This window comes from Squalius cephalus (genome assembly GCF_949319135.1).
Source record: "Squalius cephalus genome assembly, chromosome: 12".
Classification (NCBI taxonomy): Eukaryota; Metazoa; Chordata; class Actinopteri; order Cypriniformes; family Leuciscidae; genus Squalius; species Squalius cephalus.
Genome location: NC_137133.1, coordinates 33263704 through 33289948, shown reverse-complemented (window position 1 = coordinate 33289948; position 26245 = coordinate 33263704). Strand labels below are relative to the sequence as shown.

General features: G+C 41.4%; 3 protein-coding genes and 1 long non-coding RNA gene across 4 annotated transcripts in view; 2 read left to right on the top strand and 2 right to left on the bottom strand.

Moving 5' to 3' along the window:
• The window catches only part of LOC307168678, a 380672-nt gene that overhangs the window by 137968 nt on the left and 216459 nt on the right, over positions 1-26245 (top strand). The window lies entirely within an intron of this gene.
• LOC307168880 (trace amine-associated receptor 13c-like) lies at positions 5821-6846 on the bottom strand (the record flags this gene model as incomplete). The annotated part of the gene is made up of 1 exon (XM_079889181.1): positions 5821-6846. One exon carries the CDS (start codon positions 6844-6846, stop codon positions 5821-5823), a length of 1026 nt encoding a protein of 341 aa, XP_079745307.1.
• taar13e (trace amine associated receptor 13e) lies at positions 10329-11354 on the bottom strand (the record flags this gene model as incomplete). Its single annotated transcript, XM_079889448.1, has 1 exon — positions 10329-11354. One exon carries the CDS (start codon positions 11352-11354, stop codon positions 10329-10331), a length of 1026 nt encoding a protein of 341 aa, XP_079745574.1.
• On the top strand, positions 13185-23531 carry taar10 (trace amine-associated receptor 10; the record flags this gene model as incomplete). The annotated part of the gene is made up of 5 exons (XM_079888702.1): positions 13185-13197; positions 14240-14349; positions 17466-18501; positions 21161-21225; positions 23436-23531. 5 exons carry the CDS (start codon positions 13185-13187, stop codon positions 23529-23531), a joined length of 1320 nt encoding a protein of 439 aa, XP_079744828.1.

Genomic DNA, 26245 nt, shown 5'->3' with positions numbered 1-26245 from the left:
TGAAGACTTTTGCCCTTGACAAATCTGGCAGTATGTCGTCTATTGTCGGCAATGGAAAGTGACATCTTTTCAGAGCTCTGTTGAGTGGTCTTGGATCTATGCATATCCTGAGGTTTCCTGATGGCTTCTTGACAATGACAAGACTGCTAATCCACTCTGTGCTGCAGTCCACTGGCGTGATGATTCCTCTTCGTTGAAGATCACTCAGCTCTGCTTTGAGTGGTGCCATCATCGCAACAGGGACCCTTCTCTTTGGCAGTTTTACTGGAGTTACTGCAGTGTCTGCTTCTATCTTGTACACGCCCTCCAGACATCCATCTCCCTGGAACACATCAGCATAGTCATTTTTGATATTATCCATGCTCCACATTTCATCTTTCATCTCCTCAGTGACGATGCTATCCACAGCCATGATGTTTTCATACTGGACTTTCACTAGATTCATGGCTTGTACTGCCCTGCTACCCAGTAGCGGCACTGCAGTCCCCTCATCTACAACCATGAATTCTAACCGGTACAGTTTTTTGTTTCTTGGATTCCTCAATTTAGATATACATTTCCCCAATGGCTGCAGTGTGCTTTTATTGTACATCACCAGCACTTGCTCAGTCTTTTCAATTTGTGTGGATGGATTCAACAGGTTGACAGGTATTATATTACAGCTGGCTCCACAATCTAACTGGAACTTCACCTGTTTATTCCCCAGGAGCATGGCAGCAAACAGTTTTGAAGGCGGCTGCTGTTTCTCCTTTGACACTGCGTTCACCGTCTCTACTGTTACACACAAGATGTCTTCATAACTTCCATCATCTGACTCCGTAATGTTATGCACTGTCTTTCCTGTCTGTATTTTTGTTCTGCACATTGTGGCAAAATGATTGTCTTTCCCACAGATTCTGCACTTTTTACCATATGCAGGACATTTTTGTTTGTTTCTTTCGTGCATTTTCCCGCAAAATTTGCAGTTTACAGTGCTCTTACTTGTTTCTTTTCGCACGGCCTGTTTTACCGCGTGCACTTCCTCTGTTACTCGTCCTTCAATCGTTCTGTTGTTTTCCCGCGACAACTCTGTTGCTCTGCAGATTTGCACACATTTTTCCAAAGTCAAATCTTGCTCCCGCAGAAGTCTCTCTCTCAAAGCTGAACTGTATATGCCGCAAACAATTCTATCGCGGATTAGAGAGTCTTTGATCTGGCCGAAATTACACGTACTAGCAAGCATTCTTAAGTCCGTTACATATCTGTCAATGCTCTCATCAGAGGACTGATTCCTGACAAAAAAACGGTACCTTTCAACTGTCTCGTTCACTTTTGGATTGCAATGATCATCCAAGGCACGTATTAAGCTGCTTACTGTCTGATCCGGAGACGATGCGGGAACCAGGGTCTCGCATAGTTCTCTTCCCGTCTCCCCGATGAGATACCTGAACACTTTTAGCTTCACGGCTTCTCCAGCGTCCACCAAAGTGAGATCCATATACAGCATGAACTCTTCTTTCCACATTTTCCATGATTTCGCCAGATTAGCTGAGTCCAGGCACAGGGGTGGTGGTGGTCTCAGCCCCAGGGAATTCTCCATCCTCGCTGCGCCTGAGCTCTCTGCTCTCTCGACCATACTCTCGTTTTTCTAAATCTCCGTGCTTTTACTCTTTACAAAGCACCGCTGCCACCATGTTTCATTCTATTCTTTATCTATAAATAGAATGGACGGTTAACGCCAATATAGTTGCGTACACTTGAGTTTATTGAACAACTATAAACCCGCATGTGTGCTCAAAATGTAAACAACGGAAGTTCACAGGTGTTACACTTAATACAGTCTGTACTGCAACAACAACCATCCCAACAGCCTAGTCACTGTCGAGCAAGTCAAATCAGAATTCTCTACCAGCCCCTTTTATGGCCAATGAGGCCATCTATGATCTCTCTGCCTGTCCAGTATTAGCCAAGGAGGCCGTTCTTGAACCCTTAGTCTGCCTGGTCACGCCCACGGAAGCAGATTTTGAACTTTCTGAGATCCCTGTTATGGTCATTGAGGCAGTAAATAATCTCTCTATGCTCTTTTTCAGTTTTGCCATGGTATCCATCATGGCCAGTACCGTCACTGTCCACTGTGGTCTTCGGCTCCACCTGCTCTAGCCAGCAGTGATGCGCGGGTTGATCCGAAATGACCCGCGGTTACGAGTCATCCAAAAATATTTTTAATGATATTCGGGTCGCGGTCGGTCGGGTCGTTTGTAATAAAGATGCCAATTAAACCTTTGTAATTTATACAAGAGAGCATATGAGCGGAGTGGAGCGGTGAGAATCTCCACTCATCATCGCTCACGGAAATGTTCGCTCCCCCGCTCAAAGCTACATCAGGCCGCCGCTCATCATCGCTCAGCGCTCAACGCAGTTTGCTCCGCGCTCCACTCAAATCGCCCCCCGCTCGCTCCAAAAAACGAAAAAAAAATAAAATAAATCTACATGTATATAACTTTTAGCTTAGACCACAGCCTTACCTCCTAAAGAACTAATGAGCAACAACAACATTTTTCAAATAGAAATGTTTTATTTCAAATTACAAATTAGACCTATGTAAGAAGGAATATAGCCTACGTACACAAAGTCCTGTAAAATTAAACGAATAAATGGGCCTAATAATATAAATAACAATTATATAAACAAAAATATAGCCTACATACAAATTTTAAAAGTAAATTTAGCCTACTATTAGGCCAGAATTTTGATAAGTGAACTTTTGCGCAACGCGCACGATTAAAATTTAAATGGGCGTATCCATTGTACACACAAACTGCTGTAAAATAAAACGAATAAATGTGCCTAATAATATAAATAAAAATTTATATAAATATATATAATTTATTTATATGAAAAAATATACATTAACGTTTTAAAAGTAGGCTAAATTAGCCTAACTATTAGGCCAACATTCTTATAACTGAACTTTTGCGCAGCGCGCAGGATTAAAAATTAAATGGGCTTGTATCAATTGTTTGAATATTACGCTATATTTAATTTACTTTGTTACAGGTTACCATATTCAATTTGCTAACCTTTTGCTTTCTTCCCAGCGTGTTCACATCACACTGCATGTTTACGAGAGATGTGTCTTTTTAGATTCCAAAATGAATCTTTACTGACTGGAATGATGTCTCCACATTCGTTTTCTTCTACCACATTATAGTTAGTTTTATATTATAGTAGCCTACACCTGTGACTTCTTATTTTCCTTTTTGAAGTAGCCTACTTTTTGAACTCCATTATTGAGCCGAGTTTTGACTTAAAATAGAATCCATCTTGCAGTCACCAACAGTAAGACTGAGTCAGGCTTGACTGAGCATGCTTCAGAATCGTGGTGTGCGCGGAGCGAAATTGGAGCGGAAAATAGGGCGACGCTCCGTCCTTTTAAAAATGCCGCTCTGCGCTCTGTCCAAAAATGCGGGTCAGGAAGCGGGTCGGGTACAATATTTTCTACTTTTCTTTTTGCGGTCCGAGTTGCGGGCGGGTTAGTTGAAAACGTCGGTCGGGTGCGGGTTGTTTATACATTGACCCGCGCATCACTGCTAGCCAGTGCGTGACACACGTAGGCTACTTCTGGTCAGCCAAATGATTGCCATTGAGATGAATAAGGTTTAGGACAATTCCAAAAATCGAATCAATTTGAATTCAAAAGCTTGGGATTTAGAGAATTCCAAACTATTTGATTTTATATCAATTCCTGCCGGTATTGAGAATCAAACCTACAACCTTTGGGTTATTATAAGTCCAACTCTCTAACCATTAGGCCACAACTGAAAAACAGGTTAAATAAAAATATAATGAATATGTAATATAGTGCATATATTTAGCAAAATGCTCCTCGCTGGAGTTTATTTAGCTGACTATCAAGCTATGTACACTGAAAGACTTTTCTGAGGTAAACGTAACAGAGTGACATGTTCACAAGCTATTTTTTTGGCGTCTTTCCACAGTATGCTTGAGCAATCATATGAGGCATGAATCATTTCGGTAAATCGTAGCCTACTCTTTCAACAAACCTTATGATGTTCATTCATGTTTATTTTGTGTTATAATTAGTGGTGGGCCGAGAAACATTCACATTTCTCCGTTATTAACGGATCAAACAGTGCGTGTAAACCAGGAAGAAACATTGTGCCATGAATGAACTATCCGGTGTCCACAGATCTGCAACATTTACCATGGATTTACTGTAGTAACACTAACTGCAACCATGAAAGTTTGGCAGGAATAGTAGGCTATAAGTTAATGCTTGCAAGTAACATTACGTTGGTTTTATTTTGACATTATGAATAAAATTGCTGCCCTCAAATGTTAATCTGAACTAAAAATAGACCTTTGTTTGTAACTACTACAATATTAGGCATTTCATTTTTTCCAAGGAGCTGTTTTGTTTTATGTGCTCATAAGAAGAGTCTATTATAGCTCCATCATTGCTCAAAGTAAAAAAAAAAAAAAAAAAAAGATGTTAGTTTTAATAATAATAATAAAAAAAAACTCTGGCATTTCTTCACAAGTTCTTTTAAATGTCACTTTGTATTTAAGAAACACGTGCCCTTTAGTCATTATTTGGGTAGCACACATATTCTGAATGCCTTCGGCAGAATTCAAATGAGCCATTTTAATCTAGATTAATCTAGATTAATTCCAAAATTACAGTGAGATTAATCTAGATTAAAAAAATTAATCTATGCCCACCACTAGTTATAATTAATATTAGATTAATATTTTTTTCCATAATTCGGGATGCAATATGTCTTTTATGTCATACATAAAAGAGTGGTGCAGGGATGACATAATTTTGTAGGCCAAAACCCAGAAACAGGGTAGCATTTTACCACTTAAAGTTCCATTGTTCTGAAGTCTGTTTGAGTGGGTTGTTGGTTAAGTGCTTGAAATAAGGTCTGTGGCAAACACAAGCTCATTTGTTCATGTTTTATTCTACAGAATAAAAAAAATCATCAGTAATACCCTCTTGTGTTTTTAATTTTTTAAATTTTTTTATTGTTACTTGTCTTGTAAAAGGTGGTTGCTAACAAATGGGACTAATGTGTCTAAATGGGACTACAGAGGTTGCAAATTAAATGTCATCAGGCAGAACAGGAAAACTCATATACTCACAACTCTGCTTTCACAGCCTCCTTGTGTTTATAATCAGGCACTTGCAAACTATTATAACTCTAAATTTCAGGGAAAATGTTTTTAAACAAAGACTGAACGAGTAACTTGTCGGAAGCTTAGTGGTGATGCGACCATGGTGTAGTTTGTTTATAGTCTATGTTTAGGTTTTGACTTCCGCCGGCTGTCTTTACACTTGAAAATTTATAAAAGTTGGGTTCATTTGTGAAGATTATCATGATGAACAAAATATGTGAGAATGATAAACTTTTGTTAGTCACAGAGCTTATTGTCTGCAATAATCCAAAAGTATAAGAAAAAAAAATCCTATTGGGTTTTTGTCGAGGGAATCAGGGTGATGTGAACTTCCCGATAGGCCTACAAAAAAACATCATTACTGCAGCACTTTATGCACATATTGTTTATAAGTGTGCGAGGATTCCCTCATTTTTGCTCATACATGCCTACTAAATGAGTGGGCAGTTTTTGGACCTGGTATTTACGTTTATGTTTAAAATACAGTCATGTCTGCTTCACAACATACTGAACTAAGATGGACTTTTGCTTTTTTCTCTCTAAAAGTTTACATTTTTATATAGGCTTATCTTTTTCACAGATAAAACAGTTGGGATTTTACACTGTTCTTTATTTATGTGAGGTCAGATCGCAATGAAATGGTCAAACAGTGAAAACAGTGATATCAGATGAGTTTGGTTCAAATATTCTCATCGTTATAATTAGAGAAAGGGTTTTTCTAAACCATGGGTAGAAAAAGCCATATATGATGGGGTTTATGGTTGAGTTAATGTAACCTAACCAGACAAACACTTCAAAAAGAGCAACTGGGGTGGAAAAGTTGATGTAAGGATCCATCATAGAGTTAATAAAAAACGGTAGCCAGCAAATAATAAAGGCACCCACGACCACACCGAGAGTTTTTGCTGCTTTACGCTCAGATCGTCGAGAGCTTTTAAACACATTCTCATTTTCATGATGGGTTGCCTGACCGATTGTTCTTACATGCTTTTTTGCAACTACAAAAATCCTCAGATAAAATCCAACCATGACAGAACAAGGCAAGAAAAAAGTAAGTAATGTGTCTAAAACTGACCACAATTTACTGAAAAGTAGACTGCATCTTCCTATACAGTATATTGATTCAATATATTCATCCAGTCCTTCCACATTAGCTTTTGAGTACACTAAACCATATGAATATAATGCAACCATGCTCCAACTTATCATCACCATGACCCATGCAACAGGGATGGTTATTCTCGTAGGGTATTGAAGTGGATAACACACAGCCTGATGTCGATCAATAGCAATACAAACAAGATGCAAAATAGACACAGATGTGAGAAATAAGTCAAAAGTGGAGTGGAGCAAACAGAAAGTATCTCCATAATACCAGCAACCATTGACAGAACGGATCATACTAAAAGGCATGACCACCAGTCCAAGCAGCAGGTCCGCGAAAGCCAGAGACATCACCAGGATATTAGTGGGAGTCTGGAGCTGTTTGAAGTGCGCTATGGAGATGATGACCACAGAATTTCCTAGAATAGTCACAGTCATCGCCGACACCAATATGAGATACAACACAGTCTGAGTGGACACAAGGTGTGTGCCTTTAAGACAAGAGTTGTTCACTGCAGGAAAACACAACTCAGTGGGATCGTATTCTTGTGAAGATAAATCCATCCTGCCTGTCTCTGTCCTGTTTTTTATTTATTTAGTCTAGTAAGGGCTTTAAATACTCTTCATGTTCTTCTCTGACCCTCCCACATCATCACAGGGTAACAAATGACACTCAAGTACTAAAAAAAATTATACAGACTGAAATTACATTAAATGTTCTGTTTGTCTATTAATAATGTTTATACCATAGACTGTAAAAAAAATATGGACGTAGTGTCCGTGACGTCCCCCTTAGGTTTCTGAAGAGCACTTTTTGAAGCCCAAAGTGGGCAGAGCCAGCAGTCGCCATCTTGGCAGTGCGTCACCACACGTCATTCCCGGTTAACCGAAAATGGGCAAAAAGCCGGGATTAGCTGAAGTGACGTGACGCTAACAGACAGCAGACAAACGGCTAGTAGTGACAGTAGTGACAATCCACCTGTCACTCAAGTGGCCACGCCCTTAAACGTACAATATGTAATTTTTTTTGCCGCTAGGGGTCGCTAACCTCTTACAATAACAAAGGCGTAGTTTGATGACGCAACATTTGCTAAGAATTATGGATCTTGTCGTCAACATCAAGCCGGCTGTTCTAATAATGTTTATGGATAAGTAAATACATCAATGTTTTTATCATGGCTGTGATATGAAGCAGGTCGGGATTGCTAAGAGACAGCTATCAGCTCCACACGCGACGTGAGTCCCGCGGATATAAAAGGAATATGTTATATATAGAATTTCATTCTACCGAACTACACGCAAGTGCAGAATTACTACTCACAGGTCAGTTTATTAGACAAATTAAACTTGTGAGGTAACGCAGCGCTGTTTCACTTGGTCTAACATTACACTATCACACTAAACTGCATTTGAATGTGTTGAAATTAATGTGTTAGTTTGTCTGTATGAGACTAGCAGTAAGCTAGATCAACATTAGAATAACATACAGATCATATTCTAACATTTTATCATTGTTGAACTATATAACATTGATTAGTTTTATGTAAATGTGCTCACCTGTTTAATAAAGTACATGTAGGAGCTGACGAAGTCTCGGACGTGGAGCTCTCGGCATCTCGAAAACACAGCGCTGATATTGATTCTCGTTTTAGTTCTCCTTTTTTATCCAAAGTCTGCTTGCCATGGTCCGTAATGTTTGAACGAAACAACAACACGCGGATATGACGCCATTGACGGCTACAAAACGGAAATAAAGAAACGGTCCGTGTCTTCGAATTAAATTACAAATTTCTCCTGGTTTGAAAGTTGTTGAAAACAGTCGGGATAATGTAAGTACACAACTAAAAAAATATATATAACATAGATATAGTGATTTTTGCTATTTTTAAAGCAAAAAAACTACATATTGTACCTTTAATTATTGCGAACTTTAAGGCTTCATACAATTTAAATTGATGAGTCATAAAAAAATTCACCCCCCCCTCACAGTTGTCATGAAGGGCAAAATAAGCTATATAGATCAAAACCACTTTTTGTACCAGGCTGTAAACATATTTTTTTCTCCTGTTAAGTTAAGCATTTTAACATGGGGGTCTATGGGATTGACTCTCTTTTTGGAGCCTGTCTCTAGTGGCCAGTCAATGAATTGCAGTTTAATTTACTTCCGTTTTGGATTCAAGAGAGAGACCGGAAGCTTGCTGCTTGGTTTACATATAAAAGTATGGTTTTAATCAGTGTTATTTTTTGTCATTGAGATAGTGTTTTAGTTTTAATTTTTATATTTTCACATAAGTCAGCAGGAAACGGAAGTTTCAATAGTCTATTCTTCCTTATCTCAAGAAAAAATGTAGGGCAGGACTTGATTTTGTCCAACGGGAATTGATTGGATGGTTGTGGTTTGATTTTGGTGGATCTCATGTGTGACAGATTGCCCCACGAGGGTGCCCCACGAGGGCCAGTAAACACGTCATCAGAATGAATAAATTAATGAGGCATTTATTTAGCGCTTTTCTTTTGTACACCCAAAGTGCTTTACATTCATATCAGGGGGTCTCTCCTCAACCACCACCAGTGTGGTGGGGATTTATGAATGGAGGTGTAGCGACACAACTGATGCTGGTATGTCACATAATAATGACAACATGGTGGATGTAGTACGTCCGGATTACATTCATACTACACACATTCATACTATATAGAACATACTTTTTTAACGGTCAAGAAGTAAGTTCAAATTCAAATCTAGTACTTACTCGGACAGTATGTGATTTTGGACACCACTATAGTTTTCCCAAGAGGTCTCCCATCCAGGTACTGACAAGGCTCAACCCAGCTTAGCTTCAGTGGGTAACCAGTCTTGGGCTACATGGTGATATGGATGAGAAAAGATGTCACTGCCAGAGGGAGGGGAAGTTTTTATTTTTTTTATTAAGATTATGAGGGCATTGGAATAAAAAAATAAAAAAACATATGTGCACAGAAAACTAATTTATAATAAATGCTGCAAAATTGCATATAAAATTGTCAAAATTGTTAGTTATATTAATTTTACTTCAAGTAGTGAAAATGTTACTTGAAGATTTTAGTTTTAGTGTTTAAGTTAACTATAAAAACACTGGCCTAAATTAAATAGTGTAAATGACTATGCCATTTTATCCCATTGCAAAGCTGAAAATCCATCCATTTGTTACAAGCAGAATTGATTATGGTACTGATCTGTTTAGTGGCCTCCCCAAAAGACAAATACATCCTATGATTTAAATGCAGCACCATGGATCATAACATATCACCCCATGTTTAACAGACATCACTGGTTAACTACAAGAAGGCGAAAGAGCTTTATGTTCCTGCCCTGACCAATTCATAACCCCCCTATTAATATATACATATATATATATATATATATATATTTCTTTATTTCTTTATTTTTCAAGGATAACCCCTTGAGATGCACCATCTCATTTTCGAGGGGGTCCTTTACATTACAAAGAAACCAGCAACAAAATGGAAAATCATAATTAAAGTAAATACTACATATATATATATATATATGTGTGTGTGTGTGTGTGTGTGTGTGTGTGTGTGTGTGTCTGTGTGTGTGCACACACAATACATTTTCAGCGACAAGAAAATCATGTATTTCTGGCCAGGAGAGCAAATGCTATTGAGATGAATAAAAACGCTAAGGGATATCTTTCTCCTGGAAGGCTGATTTATAGACCTCCTTGGGTTAAAGAAAAATACAAAAACTTACTGAAGAAATATGCACTAAGCTTTACACAAGCATACCACTTTTAAATGTGAACTGAAAACTGATTGAAACCTAAAAGTGTTTGAAACATAAAATCAGAATTCAAGTAGGCGTTTCATTATCCTGCATGCAATGTGTATTTAATGTCATGCATAATGCACAGTATGTGTGCCAGAGATCTGATTTTAGATCACCCTTTAATTTATCACAGAATAAACATCTGATTTTACACTGTTCTTTATGTGATCTGCAATAGGAAGCATCAGTGTGCTGCACAGTGAGATCAGAAATGGAATCAAACAGTGAAAACATTGATATCAGACGAGTTTGGTTCAAATATTCTCATTGTCAAAATGAGAGAAAGGGTTTTTCTAAACCATGGATAGAAAAGGCCATATATGATGGGATTTATGGTTGAGTTAATGTAACCTAACCAGACAAACACTTCAAAAAGAGCAACTGGGGTGGAAAAGTTGATGTAGGGATCAAGCATAGAGTTAATAAAAAATGGCAGCCAGCAAAGAATAAAGGCACCCACGACCACACCGAGAGTTTTTGCTGCTTTACGCTCAGATCGTCGAGAGCTCTTAAACACATTCTCTTTTTCATGCTGGTTTGCATCATCAAGTTTTCTAGCATGCTTTTTGGCAATCACAAAAATTCTTGCATACAGCCCAACCATGACTGAACAAGGCAAGAAAAAACCTATTAATGTGTCTAAAGCTCCCCACAATGCATTGAAAAGCAGAGTGCAACTTCCCATACAGTATATGGATGCAATAAATTCCTCCAGTCCTTCCACATTAGCTTTTGAGTACACTAAACCATATGAATATAATGCAGCCATGCTCCAACTTATCATCACCATGACCCATGCAACAGGGATGGTTATTCTCGTAGGGTATTGAAGTGGATAACACACAGCCTGATGTCGATCAATAGCAATAAAAATGAGATGAAAAATAGACACAGATGTGAGAAATAAGTCAAAAGTGGAGTGGAGCAAACAGAAAGTATCTCCATAGTACCAGCAACCATTGACAGAACGGATCATACTGAAAGGCATGACCACCAGTCCAAGCAGCAGGTCCGCGAGAGCCAGAGACATCACCAGGATATTAGTGGGAGTCTGGAGCTGTTTGAAGTGCGCTATGGAGATGATGACCACAGAATTTCCTAGAATAGTCACAGTCATCGCCGACACCAATATGAGATACAACACAGTCTGAGTGGACACAAGGTGTGTGCCTTTAACACAAGAGTTGTTCACTGCAGGAAAACAAAACTCAGTGGGATCGTATTCTTGTGAAGATAAATCCATCCTGCCTGTCTCAGAAAACAAGAACCTATAAAATTCTGTCTTAGTTGGACAACTGGTATTTAGTAACTTTAACAGTGTGAGAAGAGGCCCTTAAATACTCTTTAGCATCTTCTCTGACCCTCCTACATGACGAGGCAGCAAAAAACAGCTAAGCACTTGAAATACAGTTTGCATTATTTCAGCTTAATAATTCTTCATCTTGGTGCATACACTACCATTCAGATGATTGAAGTTTGTAGGATTTTTAATGTTTTTGAAAGAAGTCTCACTAAGGCTGCATTTATGTGACCAAATGCTTAATATTTTTGTGGAAACCGGAATACACTTTTGTTTTAACATTTTACTTTTTTTTTTTTTTACTTAAAAGAACAGCATTTATTTGAAATACAAATATATTATTTTAAATATTTTAATTTTATATCAACATATAATACATAACAAATCTGTCACTTTTGATCAATTTAATGCATCCTGACACTTTATTTACCTGTTTATTGGTTCATATCTAGCACTCAACATGGACCTCAAAGATACAAATGCAAGATTTATTAAGATCATTTACAATCCCATAATGCATTGCGATATGCTCAGTAAAATATATCCAGGATGTTGGATGAAGTGAGATAAGTGTCCATTATAGTTCATTCAACACTGAAAAGAATATTACAAAATAAAATAAAGTTTGCTCACTAGGCTTTGGAGCAGAGCAAAATACTATTTTTTAAATCTTGTTTATGAATTTAACCCTATATCCTGGGCCTAATTCTTGCCCTTAGCATTATGTACAATTCTACACACTTGTGTTTTATACAAAAACACAACAGGAACACCATATTAAAAGGCCATTTAATTTTCTATAAAATGTTTAATTCATATGTTAATTTAGTTTGTTTTAACTCCATAAATTGACTTTTCTTAGCTTCACTAGACATCTTGGTTGTTTGTTGACTGTATTACCTAATTAGCACAATCACAATGATGCAACTCCAGGCGCTCTGAGGTGCGGGTGAATGATTTCACTCCTGTAGGGATCAATCAGAATAAAGTGTGATTCTTTTGTAGTTTAATGAGGACAGGTGTAAATGTGCCAATAAACAGCAGAACATATTGCAAACATGTTTAACGCATTTAATAAGTCCCTCTGCTCACAAACCTTTTTTAGATGAAGAAAACAAAACAAACTTAGTTATTTCCACAGAATTTCTCTAGAGACAGATATTACACAGGTATGATGTCAGTTTCACTGGAGGAATCAAATTTTTATTTTTATTTTTCACAGAAGATTTTTGAGCATATTGTAGTTGTACACAACTGTTCTAAACATATTATATGATGTGCAGCTTAACACCATGTTGTGGGTAATGCATGACTAGTAACATGACCTGTGACACTGCTTGCAGTCAATTCAAATTTTTATTGACCTCAGAAAAAGATTAACAAATCAAAAATAACATAAACAAAGACACTAAAGGTCCCTCACCAGAACTGACTCGAACAGACAATATAAATTATTTTATACAGAAAAGTTCAACCATTTCATGATAATAGGGAATTTAAATAATAGGTACACATACATAATACATATATAAACTTAAATGAAAATAATATTCAAAATACATTAACATCAATTTTACAAGGAAAGAAATACAAATAATAAACAATACATTTCTACATAATATCAAAATAAACACAATGAAACAATAACCCCCTGCTCACACTGGGAAATGAACTATGCCTACACTACCCAGAATTCCTTGGGATGGCATAAAATGAGGAACAGGAAGGCCGCAATTCCTAGTAAACCCCCACCCCCGTAACCATGCTGCAGACATGAACCCAGAAGGTACGTTTTGAAAATGGGGATATAAACTAATATAGTTGATGTAAATTCTAAATAAAGAAAATAAAGAATAAAACTCTTGGTGTCTTTTGTCATCAGTCTAAATGTGCACCTTAGACTAGAAAAAGTTACCAAACTCATATTTAACCAAACAATGAGAAACAAACAAACATTTATGAAAAAAATATAAACCAAACAAACACAGGGCATACACCGCAATCAGGGGTAACTTATGACATCGTCACAGCGAGTGAGTCAGATCAACAAATCAGATTAGTTTTTCAAGTAACGCATTCATTTTAAATTTAGAGTTCATTTTTCAAATCAGTAACACAAGTTACTGTGCTTTCCCATTAATTGACTGACATTTCTCCTGTCCTCATGTTGAGAAAAATCGGGACCAAGTGCTGAGGCGTTGTGTGTAAACATGATGGTTATTGTAGTTCTAGAATAAATGTGAGCAGGTATTTACTCATTTCACTTGCACAAAAAAAGGTAGGGCTGCAAGCTTCCGCACGTCTTGGCCACAAAAAAGAAGCTGGAAGCAGCAAAAGTGGATGTTATCTTGATTGAGAGCCTCTTCGATATACTCCTCCATGGCCTTCTGTTCTGGGATGGAGAGTGGGCACACTTTTCCACGTGGCACTGGCTCACCCAGTATCAGGTCGATGGCACAGTCCCATGATCTGTGTGTTGAAAGTTGTAAGGCACAAAATATATTCCTGGAAGATTTAGTTTAGGCGCTATATATATATATATATATATATATATATATATATATATATATATAAAAGATTGATGGAAACTGCATTTCTCATCCTTCAGGAAGTTCTCGTAGTTTTTCCTGGAATACTGAGGAGGTGTTGACCAGGCCATTCGGCATGACGCAGTACTCAGTGTCCTGAAGGGGTCACGCACAGAGTTGCCGCACCTGCGCTCACGCACCTGGTCAGACTTTTCCTTAGGCTCGGGCTCTGGGGCGATGATAGGCTCAGTCATCTTGTCTGGCATACTCATTGTGGCTCTGGCTCTCCGTCTGTGGCAGGCTCTGGCTCTCCGTCTGTGGTGGGCTCTGGCTTTCGCTCTGTGCGAGGCGGCTGGGTGGGCTCTGGGTCTGGAGTGGGGCTGGAGACGTCCTCCTCAGTGGGGCAGATGGTGACCCACAGTTCAATAGGACCCACTCCACAAATGCAGCGAAATCTCCTCGATGACCGTTTTCACTGGCAGGCGTGCCTTATGTGGGTTATGCCAAGTTCACACTACACGATTTTAGTGCCGATTTTAACTCACAGATTCAAGTTTTGCAAAATCGCAGACAAATGCTTAAAATCGGCTGGCAAATCGGTGTTCGTTCACGTGAGTGACAATCATGCAGTGTGCATTTATAAAGACGGAACCTGAGAGAATCGATGATGCGTCGCCAACGCCTGTGAGATATTTGGCATGTTAAATATCTGGACCTATCTGCGATTCAAAATGTGAAATGTGTTCTAACTGAAAATTACATCGGCGATGACCTACAGCCGTTTAGAGAGCAAGATACAGGGCAGTGGGGAGTTCGGGGAGAGGTTATAGATCAGAATATCATAATTAATTTGCGTACATGCACAGCTTTACAATTATATCAAACAGAAACAAAGCACAAATATTTGCTTGACCAGCCACAAAAGCAGTACATTGTAAACCAATTTATTTACCCCAGAAGAACAGTGGAACAGTGAACAGTGAACAGTCACCAAAGAACAGTGATCTGATGACTTTGAAAATCATGCAATGTGAACTTGGCATTAGGCATGCCAGATCTAAAATGTTCTTAGTGTGGCCCTCCAGTGAACGGTCCTTCTGCTCGAGGCAGAGTAGCTGAACAGTTGGTAAGTCCATTTTTATTTAGGTCCGGTATTCTGTCACGCTGTGGCTGTACTAGTAATAGCACGATGCAGGAGAATCCAAACACATCTTCTTTACAGTATCAATCCACAAAGTAACATACAGGAGATCGCAGGAGCAAACTAACAAACAACCACATAAAGCAAAGATGAGACCGAACAAAGAACTGAATGAATTGAAGGCTTAAAGCTAGGGTAGGTAATCCTGTTCAGAAACACTTTTTTTTATACTGGGTGAAATGGTCCTTCCATCATGAGAGTAGTCAATACATTATGTGTTCAGAAAAAGGAATGAAAACAATCAGACCTCTGTAGCAGCTGCAGGACAGTAAAAACTCTGACCAATCACTGCCACTCGGTCCGAGTGTAAAGAACCAATCAGATGCCTTCAGAGCCAGGAGGAGTGTCTTAGCAGTGTCAATCAAGCTGATCGCCCCTCTCTTGCACAGCGCGTACCGTCATTCAAAATCAAGATTGCCGGTGTGCCGAGCAGCTGTGCTAATGGCGGACAAACAACCAAAACTACCAATTTCTCGAGTGGAACCTGCTCATACAACAAAGACAGGTAAACGGAAAAAGACCGATGCCGATAAACAAGCCCGTCGGAGCCCATTGACTCAGTGTTAAAACTCTAGCCGCATAACATACAGATAAAATGTCACGCACTGTGCAAAGCAACAATTGAAACCTGCTAATTCACTGGCTTGTCATGTTGCTAAAATAATGTACTAGCAAACCTTATTTAGCATTACATATCGCTAGAATAATTATTTACATAGCCTACTGCAACGTTAGTTACCGTTATATTATCTTACTAGCTATTTATAACTCATAGAAAGAGTGCAACGTTATAAAGTTACATTACATGTATTGCATAATACGTAATGATTTGAGGACCAAGTTTGTAGTCAAAGTATGGGCAGGCCAGTCAATGTAAAGCATTTCGTCCCTACCAGTGAATGTGCCATAACTGTTTATCCGTCGTCATCGGTGACCCTGCATGTTTACTTGCCTGCGCGTTCACGGCAGGCTCCGCTGTGGGGGGAACTTTACATAACAAAATACATGTTTAACAGCTAGTAGGCCTAACGTTATATGTTATGAATCTTACACGAAATTCATCTTCATCACAGTGCAACTAATGGAAATGGAAAAACGTGTATCAATGCAACCTGTTTTTAGCTTTGCCTTATAGTTATAACTAGCTCGTTAGCGAATCAAAAAATATATATTTTAAGCTTTACCAATATCGATATGATAGCTTGATAGTGAGTAGGCTACTAAAATACATCTTATTTGTTTATATTCATAATGATAAAGTTAGATTTTTTTATTACATGTGATTCTGACATGATGCTACATGCACTGCACTCCTTCCTCTCCGCTCGTCTCAGGTAAATATAATGCGTCTTCCAGCTCTGCGGTCGGAGTCGCGCGTTCATGTGTTTTGGGGGCGTGGCTTTGGAAGGACCCCAGAAGGGAGAGGGTGGACTGAATGGAAATAATGAGCTGTCTTTAAAACAGTCGTTAGAGGTCTACATACACTCGATTTTTATACTTTCTTTTTCAGAATACTTACATTTTAATTATGTATTGATATATAAGTTTTTTAGACCATTCTTACCTACCCCAGCTTTAAATGATGGAGGGATTATGTCTCCTAGCTGGCCTGGGAACGCCTCGGTATCTCCCTGGAAGAGCTGGAGGAAGTGTCTAGAGAGAGGGAAGTCTGGGCGTCTCTGTTTAGACTGCTGCCCCCAGATAAGCGGAAGAAGATGGATGGAAACTAATAATCACAGGCAAACCAGAACAGAGAAAACAGAACCAAAACACAATGAAACAAAACAGACATAGAACTACAAATTAAAGAAACACAATGTTCAGTTTTACAGGATGAATTTTGAGCATTTAAGCTTTTGAATGATGATACCTAATTTATGATGATTACAAAAATATGTAATAGGGAAAAAAGGCAATAAAAAAGTGGGACACTGACAGGTTAACAGACTGCATTCTTTGTTTTTTGCAACTCAGTATCCAAATAAAGGCAAAATCTCATGGGAAAAGCTCTCTGTTGTTGACAGGTGAAGGATGTAGTGACAGTAGTGAGGCAAAGCAGGAGGGGTGAGAGATATAAATATGTGCTTTCAGCACATTCGCTCTTGCATGGACAGGTAAGGTCTTTGTCATGAATGTCTAATGGTATTATTTCTGTTGAAGCTGCAGGGCTGATAATGTTTTTGTGTGGTTATAGCTTTGAAATCTGATGTAATAATTATTAGTGGTATTTTATTGTGGGGAAAATCACATTGCTGTGATGATGAAAACATGTCATTGTTGGCTTATAAATAAATGTAAAACATTTTTTCTTTTTGTTTTAAACAGACAATGTCTAGATATGGACCTGAGACTGGGATTGACCATGGGCCTGTTCTCTGCTTTGAGTCGTTCAACAACTCATGTGTTAAATTTATCTACCCGTCTGAGATTCAGATTTTGTTCTATTTGTTCTTCAGTGCCATAGCGCTTACCACAGTATGTGGAAACCTGCTGGTCATCATTGCCATCATTCATTTCAAGCAGCTGCACACGCCAACAAACTACCTCATCCTGTCGCTGGCCGTGGCAGATCTGCTAATCGGAGGCTTTGTGATGCCTCCCAGCATGCTGCGCTCTGTTGAGACTTGCTGGTACTTGGGAGACATGTTCTGTAAAATACACAGCAGTGTTGATATTATGTTATGCATCACATCTCTCTTGCACATATCTTTTATCTCTATCGATCGCTATTATGCTGTATGTCACCCTCTTCAGTACCGAAATAAAATCACACCGCCCATTTCCCTCATTATGATTTCCCTATGCTGGGGTCTGGCAGCCTTTGTTGGATTTGCTATGGTTTTTCTAGAACTCAACATTTTGGGTGCAGAGGAGTTTTATTTTGATAATATAGCTTGTAAGGGAGCATGTATTATCTTTCAAACCCACGCAGCCAGCACCATTTCCTCAATTCTTGCTTTTGGCCTTCCTGCAATAATTGCTGTCTGCATATATCTAAAAATTCTCCTTGTTGCACGAAGACAATCAAAATCTATACAGCATTCAGCACACGTGGGCAAGAAAACCAGCATATCTATAAATAAAACTGAGGGGAAAGCAACAAAAACACTTGCAATCATCATGGGGGTATTTTTTGTGAGCATCGCACCCTTTTTCTTTTGTAATCTAGTAGATCCGTATCTTGATCACACAATACCTCCGGCTGTATTTGATGTTTTGTTGTGGATTGGATATTTAAATTCTCTGTGTAACCCTTTTGTGTATGCATTCTTTTATAGATGGTTTAGAAAAGCTCTAAGAATTATTCTTTTGGCCAAAATATTTCAAGTTAATTCTTCTCAACTTGACTTGATGGAAATACGTGATTAGAAATGACAATTTTTATATAAATAATAATATATAAATGTAAATAAACCAAAATATCCTGAATATGTTTTATGTGTCCATGCTATGTAACTAGAAATAATCACACCTCTGTACAGTAACCATGACGCAAAATAACCAGATCACACATGCATTATTTATAACCTAAATATTTGAGTTAAAAAAAAAAAATGTAATGTGAGATCAGAATTTAGGTATTACCTTACTTTTTTTCCCCTCACTGAGCCACTACATCAAAACTGTGCAGGTTAAATGTAGACTATATAATGCTTTATAACATTACATGACAAATGTGAACTAATGTCAAAGTGCATCATGTATCATGCTTTGAGACACATCCATTACATGTATACATAATGTTTAGTTTTGTAAGTAATTCTTAATATTTTGATGTCAAATAAATCACATGTACTGTATTCTCAATAGTACACAATACATTTATTTTTATGTTAAAATTGTTGATAAATGTGTTCACACCAAACACGAAGAGCGTCTGATGTAAAGACGCGTTTACACGCATCTGGCGCGAATGTGGCGAATTGAGCGTCTGGCGCGAGTGATTTGAGGTTGAGAGAGTGAGATAATTTCTGATTATCGCGTGGCTAAAAATAGGTTCGGCGCTTATCGCGGTTTGGAAAGAAACTGCATCTTGCAGTAGGCTACATTTTAAATATAGCAATTTGGAAACGTGGATGGAGCAGTGAATAGGTTCAGTACACAGCAAAATGACATGACAAACTCGCGTTTTGGAAAAGAGCTCTTCCTTTGTAAATTAAAAAAATATTAATAATCATGTAAATTTCCTGCACCTGTCATAGACGTCCAAATGACGTCCAAAAAAATTACCCAGTTCAGGTCCAATGTTGAACGTAAATATGACGTCCAAGTTGGGTCATGGTTGGACGTCCAAATAGTGGACCTAGTTTGGACGTCGAAAAAAATTACCCAGTTCAAAGGTCCAATGTTGAACGTCAATATGACGTCCAAGTTGGGTCATGGTTGGACGTCCAAATAGTGGACCTAGTTTGGACGTCGAAAAAAATTACCCAGTTCAAAGGTCCAATGTTGAACGTCAATATGACGTCCAAGTTGGGTCATGGTTGGACGTCCAAATAGTGGACCTAGTTTGGACGTCGAAAAAAATTACCCAGTTCAAAGGTCCAATGTTGAACGTCAATATGACGTCCAAGTTGGGTCATGGTTGGACGTCCAAATAGTGGACCTAGTTTGGACGTCGAATAGACGGACCCAATATAGACATGATCTGCACGTCTATCCGACATCCAATGTTTAGTGGGTCTGGTTTTCCGTGTCATGGTTTTGATCTTCTGCTTGTCTCCCTGGATTTCCCTGTTTGCCTTTGTCTTGGACTCTGTTATTATCTGGATTGATTGCCCTGTGGTTTTGACCCTATGCCTGTTATATGGATTACGATTTTGAATTACCCTCAGTAAAGCTGAGTTTGGATCTCCAACCCAAGTCTCGGAGCAATTCGTAACAGGTTGTAATACTCATGTCATTACACAGATTTGTGTCCTCATAAACCATATACAAGAGCACACACACACACACGATTCATCAATTTCGATAATGACAATTATGCAATTATTTACCCTCTCTCATGTCGTTCCAAACATAAATGCAGTTATTTTTGAGAGAATGCTTTAAAGCGGACAATAGGCCATGATATTAGAGGTATACTGCCCTAACAAAAGCCAAATTTAGAGCAAATAGATCTTTATTGATTCATGCGCATCTATACTCTTATTTTCTATATAGTAAAATGGCAGTGACGCACAAAGAAAATATGTTATAGACAGTAGACATAAAACGGAAATTGTAACGTGAGCATGCAAAAAAATTGGAAAAGTTTCTCATGCACATGCAACATCTTCTTGTGAGCACAAGATAAGTTTCTCATGCGCACTCGAAAGTCTGTATATTTTGAATTTTTGCTAAGGTCCCTTTAGGGGCTCCGTGTTGGTAATTTATGGTGAAGGTTAAATGAAGCTTTGTGAAGCACCAACACATTCCTCTCAAGCTTTTCAACATGTGATGGTGTACGTTGTAGCCATCTGGTGGTCAAAATAAAGAATAGCACCTACCAAATGGTTGTGTCCCGTTACAGTCCCTAGTTTCACTTAAAGGGTCATGAAACCCTAAACTAAATTTTCTGAGATTTTAACAGAGGTATGTGTGTGGAACATCATTGAAGACAATGTTAGCATCTGTTAGATTTAATTGTAGGGGAAAACTGGTTAATTTTTAGTTTTTTTAGTTATTTTCATCTTCCGGGTTTAAAATCTACATCGTGTCCACGTCACACTATACTTCGACGACTCGTCTGTGTCTCATAATTATTCATGAGAATGAGTTTAAGGTGCAGTATGTGAGATTGACAGCTAGCGGTTGAAATGGGTACTGTTTTTCCCCGCGACGCTGCCATGGCTCTGGCTATCATTGTCACAGGTCGGGGTGGGCCAAACCAGACTGCCCCCACCCCTAACCCACTATCACCCAGAGGAGCGTATCAAAGGAGGAGGCAGGAGGCAGGAGTAAAAGGAATAACAACTTTATTTTGTATTAAAAGCAATTAAGAAGTCCTAGTCTAAAATTCCTTGTCCTCTCCTTCCCAGGGACCCAGAGCAGCACCGCCGCGGGTATGAACCGGCGAGACTCCCAGTGGGAGAGCGTTGGACAGGTGAGTATCACAGGTGAGTAAAGAGAACGGAGATCCCTTCCTTCACAGACTGGCGTCAGACTCACAGTGGGAGAGCGTTGGACAGGTGAGTATCACAGGTGAGTAGAGAGAACAGAGATCACTTCCTTCACAGACTGGCGTCAGACTCACAGTGGGAGAGCATTGGGCAGGTGAATATCACAAGTGAGTAGAGAGAACAGAGATCACTTCCTTCACAGACTGGCGTCAAACTCACAGTGGGAGAGCGTTGGACAGGTGAGTACCACAGGTGAGTAGAGAGAATGGAGATCACTTCCTTCACAGACTGGCGTCAAACTCACAGTGGGAGAGCATTTGGCAGGTGAATACCACAAGTGAGCAGAGAGAACGGAGATCACTTCCTTCACAGACTGGCGTCAGACTCACAGTGGGAGAGCGTTGGACAGGTGAGTATCACAGGTGAGTAGAGAGAATGGAGATCACTTCCTTCACAGACTGGCGTCAGACTCACAGTGGGAGAGCGTTGGACAGGTGAGTATCACAGGTGAGTGGAGAGAACAGAGATCACTTCCTTCACAGACTGGCGTCAGACTCACCGTCGCAGGCTGAACGGGGCCTCTCTAGGACAGACAGAATCAACCTCAACAGCAGTATACAGTTCTCACGTGTGTTGCAGGGAACAGATAACTTCGCACCATGCAGGTAGACTTAGGGCTGCAGCAGACTCACAGTCGCAGGCTGAACGGGGCTTCTCTAGGACAGACAGAATCAACTTCAACAGCAGTGTACAATTCTCACGTGCGTTGCAGGGGACAGATAACTTCACACCATGCAGGTAGGCTTAGGGCTGCAGCAGACTCACAGTCGCAGGCTGAGCGGGGCTTCTCTAGGACAGACAGAATCAACTTCAACAGCAGTATACAGTTCTCACGTGTGTTGCAGGGGACAGATAACTTCACACCATGCAGGTAGGCTTAGGGCTGCAGCAGACTCACAGTCGCAGGCTGAGCGGGGCTTCTCTAGGACAGACAGAATCAACTTCAACAGCAGTATACAGTTCTCACGTGTGTTGCAGGGGACAGATAACTTCACACCATGCAGGTAGGCTTAGGGCTGCAGCAGACTCAGTCGCAGGCTGAACGGGGCTTCTCTAGGACAGACAGAATCAACTTCAACAGCAGTGTACAATTCTCACGTGTGTTGCAGGGGACAGATAACTTCACACCATGCAGGTGGGCTTAGGGCTGCAGCAGACTCACAGTCGCAGGCTGAACGGGGCTTCTCTAGGACAGACAGAATCAACTTCAACAGCAGTGTACAATTCTCACGTGTGTTGCAGGGGACAGATAACTTCACACCATGCAGGTAGGTTTAGGGCTGCAGCAGACTCACAGTCGCAGGCTGAACGGGACTTCTCTAGGACAGACAGAATCAACTTCAACAGCAGTGTACAATTCTCACGTGTGTTGCAGGGGACAGATAACTTCACACCATGCAGGTAGGTTTAGGGCTGCAGCAGACTCACAGTCGCAGGCTGAACGGGGCTTCTCTAGGACAGACAGAATCAACTTCAACAGCAGTGTACAATTCTCACGTGTGTTGCAGGGGACAGATAACTTCACACCATGCGGGTAGGTTTAGGGCTGCAGCAGACTCACAGTCGCAGGCTGAACGGGGCTTCTCTAGGACAGACAGAATCAACTTCAACAGCAGTGTACAGTTCTCAAATGGGGTGATGTTATCTCGCAGAGGTTCTTCTTTCTAAACACCGCACATAGATGTAAGCAATCTCACTCAGCTCTCACGGTAAATAGTAGATTCCCAGGGCACATGGGCAGTTGCGGGGCAATAACAGGTATTCTTCCACACACACACACTGCAATCCAACTCTAAACATGTATTCGTGAGGGGAAACGTCAATTTACACACTGCAATTCCACTCTTCTAGTGCGCATAAGGCCAGCACTCACCCACAGATCCTGGTCTACCGGACTGATGATCGCCAGGGGCGGGCAGAACACTCGAGAGATTGGTCTTCACGGTCACAGACGGACTTCACTCCGCTGGACTCCAATCGGGGAGAGGAGATGAGGAAATCAACAGGAATCAATATTTCACTCGGTGCAAGGTGTACACATGATCCAAGCACTTCAATCCAATACCCAATTTAGTGTAGAACACATGCAGTTATGAGATTCAGTTTGATAACTACTCATCTCTCTCTTCCCCAGCTCAGTCAGCGAATTTCATTCCTCTTGACCGTCCCCGAGTCCTCTCAAATAACACTCCTTTTCCTTCAAGACAACCCCTCAACTGCAGTTCCATAAACGAATCCCCACGGGAGAGGAGCCACCAACGATCAGGGGGAAGAACAATCCAGACCAACGGGGCAGAAGAACAGCGCAACACCACACAGCACAACACAGCCTTCTCTTCCTTGTGTGTTTTTATCCTGTCAAGAAGCGGGAGTGGTCTCAATCAAACACTCAGCGTGAAGCCCCTACACCTGTCACCAATCTGCCATTTAGTTGTCATGACGACAAACACTCATACAGGTCCGGGGATGGTATTACGCTGAAAACGTCCCGACGGGAACAATTCTCCAGAGGGGAATTGTTCCGGGGCTGTTTGTCACCCCGTGACATACCCCCCCGCCAAACCGTTCTAGTCCCGAGAACGGTCTCCCAACACCCAGTCTCCGTACCTGGCTGGAGGCTGGCCCCGATTCTCCCGCTGAGAACGTCGAAGTGGGGAGCGGGGGGCCTCAGGTCGTGGTCCTGGGCCTAGGCCCCTTGGGATCACTGCCCATCCCACCAGTGGGGGCATCCACGTCGTCTCGGCCTGTGGGTTCTCTACCACTGGCTTAGAATAATTCGGGCAGGGGCGGATCAGGTTGCGATGTAAAACTCGTTCCGGGCCCGTCTTCCCTTCAGGCCGTAAGGCATATACAGGTTGGTCCGGATGGGGTTGTCGCTGAACGACGTATGGCTGAGCCTCCCATCGGTCGCTCAATTTTCCCTTCCCCTGTCGGCGATTATCCCGCAGCAGCACCCTCTCCCCGGGCAGTAGCGGGGCTTCTCGGGCAGTCCGATCGTATAGTCTCTTGTTCTTTAGCGCTGCCTGATTAATCCGGCCGGCGACTTGTTCGTAGGCGGACTGGAGGCGTTGATGGTGACTTGCTACCCAATCGGACAGACTACCTCCCTCTTCTTTCCCAGCGGTCCCCAAGAGCATATCCATTGGGAGCCTCACATGTCGACCGAACATCAGGTAGGTAGGGGCATAACCGGTGGTACTGTGTATGCTGTTATTATATGCCTGCATCACTGCTGGGAGCCTATCTGCCCACTGACCCTGCTGCTCTTCCTCCAGAGTCCCCAGCAAGCCCAATAGGGTCTGATTAAACCTCTCACACCCTCCGTTCCCTTGGGGGTGATACGGGGTCGTATGGGTCTTCTTACATCCGTACAGTTGGCATAATTCACGGATCACCTTCGACTCAAAGTTAGCCCCTTGGTCTGAATGGAGGATTTCAGGGCATCCAAAGGGCTGAATCACATACCTCCAGAGAGCGTTGGCAGTCGTAAGGGCAGTTTGATCCACAGTGGGAATGGCCCAAGCATACTTGGTGAACAGATCGGTGACAACAAGAATATTTTGGATCTGATCCACCGGTCGTCCCAGAGTGAGAAAGTCCATTGCCACCATATGCAGAGGTGCCTTGGCCTGGATCGGGGCCAGCGGTGCCCGTGCTTCCCTCCTGGACTTGAACAAGGTGCAACGGGAACATCCCTGAAGGTAAGTCCTGATGGTGCCCTCCATCCCAGGCCAGTAGAAATGTCGCCTCAGCAAAGCCAATGTCCTCTCCTGCCCTTGATGTCCCATCCTAGCATGATACGCCTCCAACAAAGCCTGCCTTCGGCCTTCGGGGACCACGATCTGACAGACCTCCTCTCCTTGGCCTGGATCCTGAAGCGCCCTACAGAGCACCCCATCCCTCAGATAGAGTCTTTCTCTCTGTCCCAGCAGGCCTCGCACACTCCGAGGCTGAGTTCGACGTTCTGCCCCCTCAGGCCAGATCCTCTGCTCTACCCATGTCCGCACCCGCAGCACATCTCCATCTTCGCCCTGCCACAGCCTCCAGCGTTGTGGTTCCCATCCCCAACAGGGAGGGGGATCCTCAGGTGTCTGCCCCGGTGCTTCAACAACTCCCACCATCAGCCCCTCGTCGGACCCTGATCCTGGGGTCGGTATATAGCCGGCCGATCTCTCACCCGGTAACCTGGACAGCACATCAGCGTTGGTGTGCTCTCTGCCTGGCCGATACTGAATCTGGTAATCAAAGTTGGCCAGTTGTGCCACCCAGCGTTGCTCCACTGCCCCCAGTTTGGCTGTTTGTAGGTGTACCAGCGGGTTATTGTCTGTGACCACCTGTACCTTAGTCCCCCACAGGTAGTCTTTAAACTTTTCGCCCATCGCCCACTTCATGGCCAGTAGCTCGAGTTTAAAGGAGCTGTAATTCGAGTCATTCTTCTCGGCAGGATGTAAACTTCGGCTCGCATAGGCAATTACCTTCTCCTCCCCCTGTTGCTTCTGAGCCAAGACAGCTCCCAACCCTAGCTGGCTAGCATCGGTGTACAGGATGAAGGGCTGGTTAAAGTCGGCATATGCCAATATCGGGGCCTGTAGAAGCTCCTGTTTAAGCTGTTGGAACGCGGCTTCACAGGTTGGGTCCCACTGAATGGGAGGGGATCCTCGGCCCCGTACCCGACCCCTACCTCCCAAAAGCTGGTTAATGGGCTTGGCGATTTTGGAGAAGTTCTTGATGAATCGCCTATAGTAGCCCACAAAGCCCAGGAATGACCGAACTTGGCGCACCGTTTGGGGAGCTGTCCACTCTTGCACTGCCCTCACTTTTTCGGGGTCAACGGAGATCCCTGCCGCACTGACCACGTGTCCCAAAAACTTAACCTCTTTCCTGAAGAGCTGGCATTTGTCGGGCTGTAACTTTAATCCATAGCGTTCTAGGGAGCGAAAGACT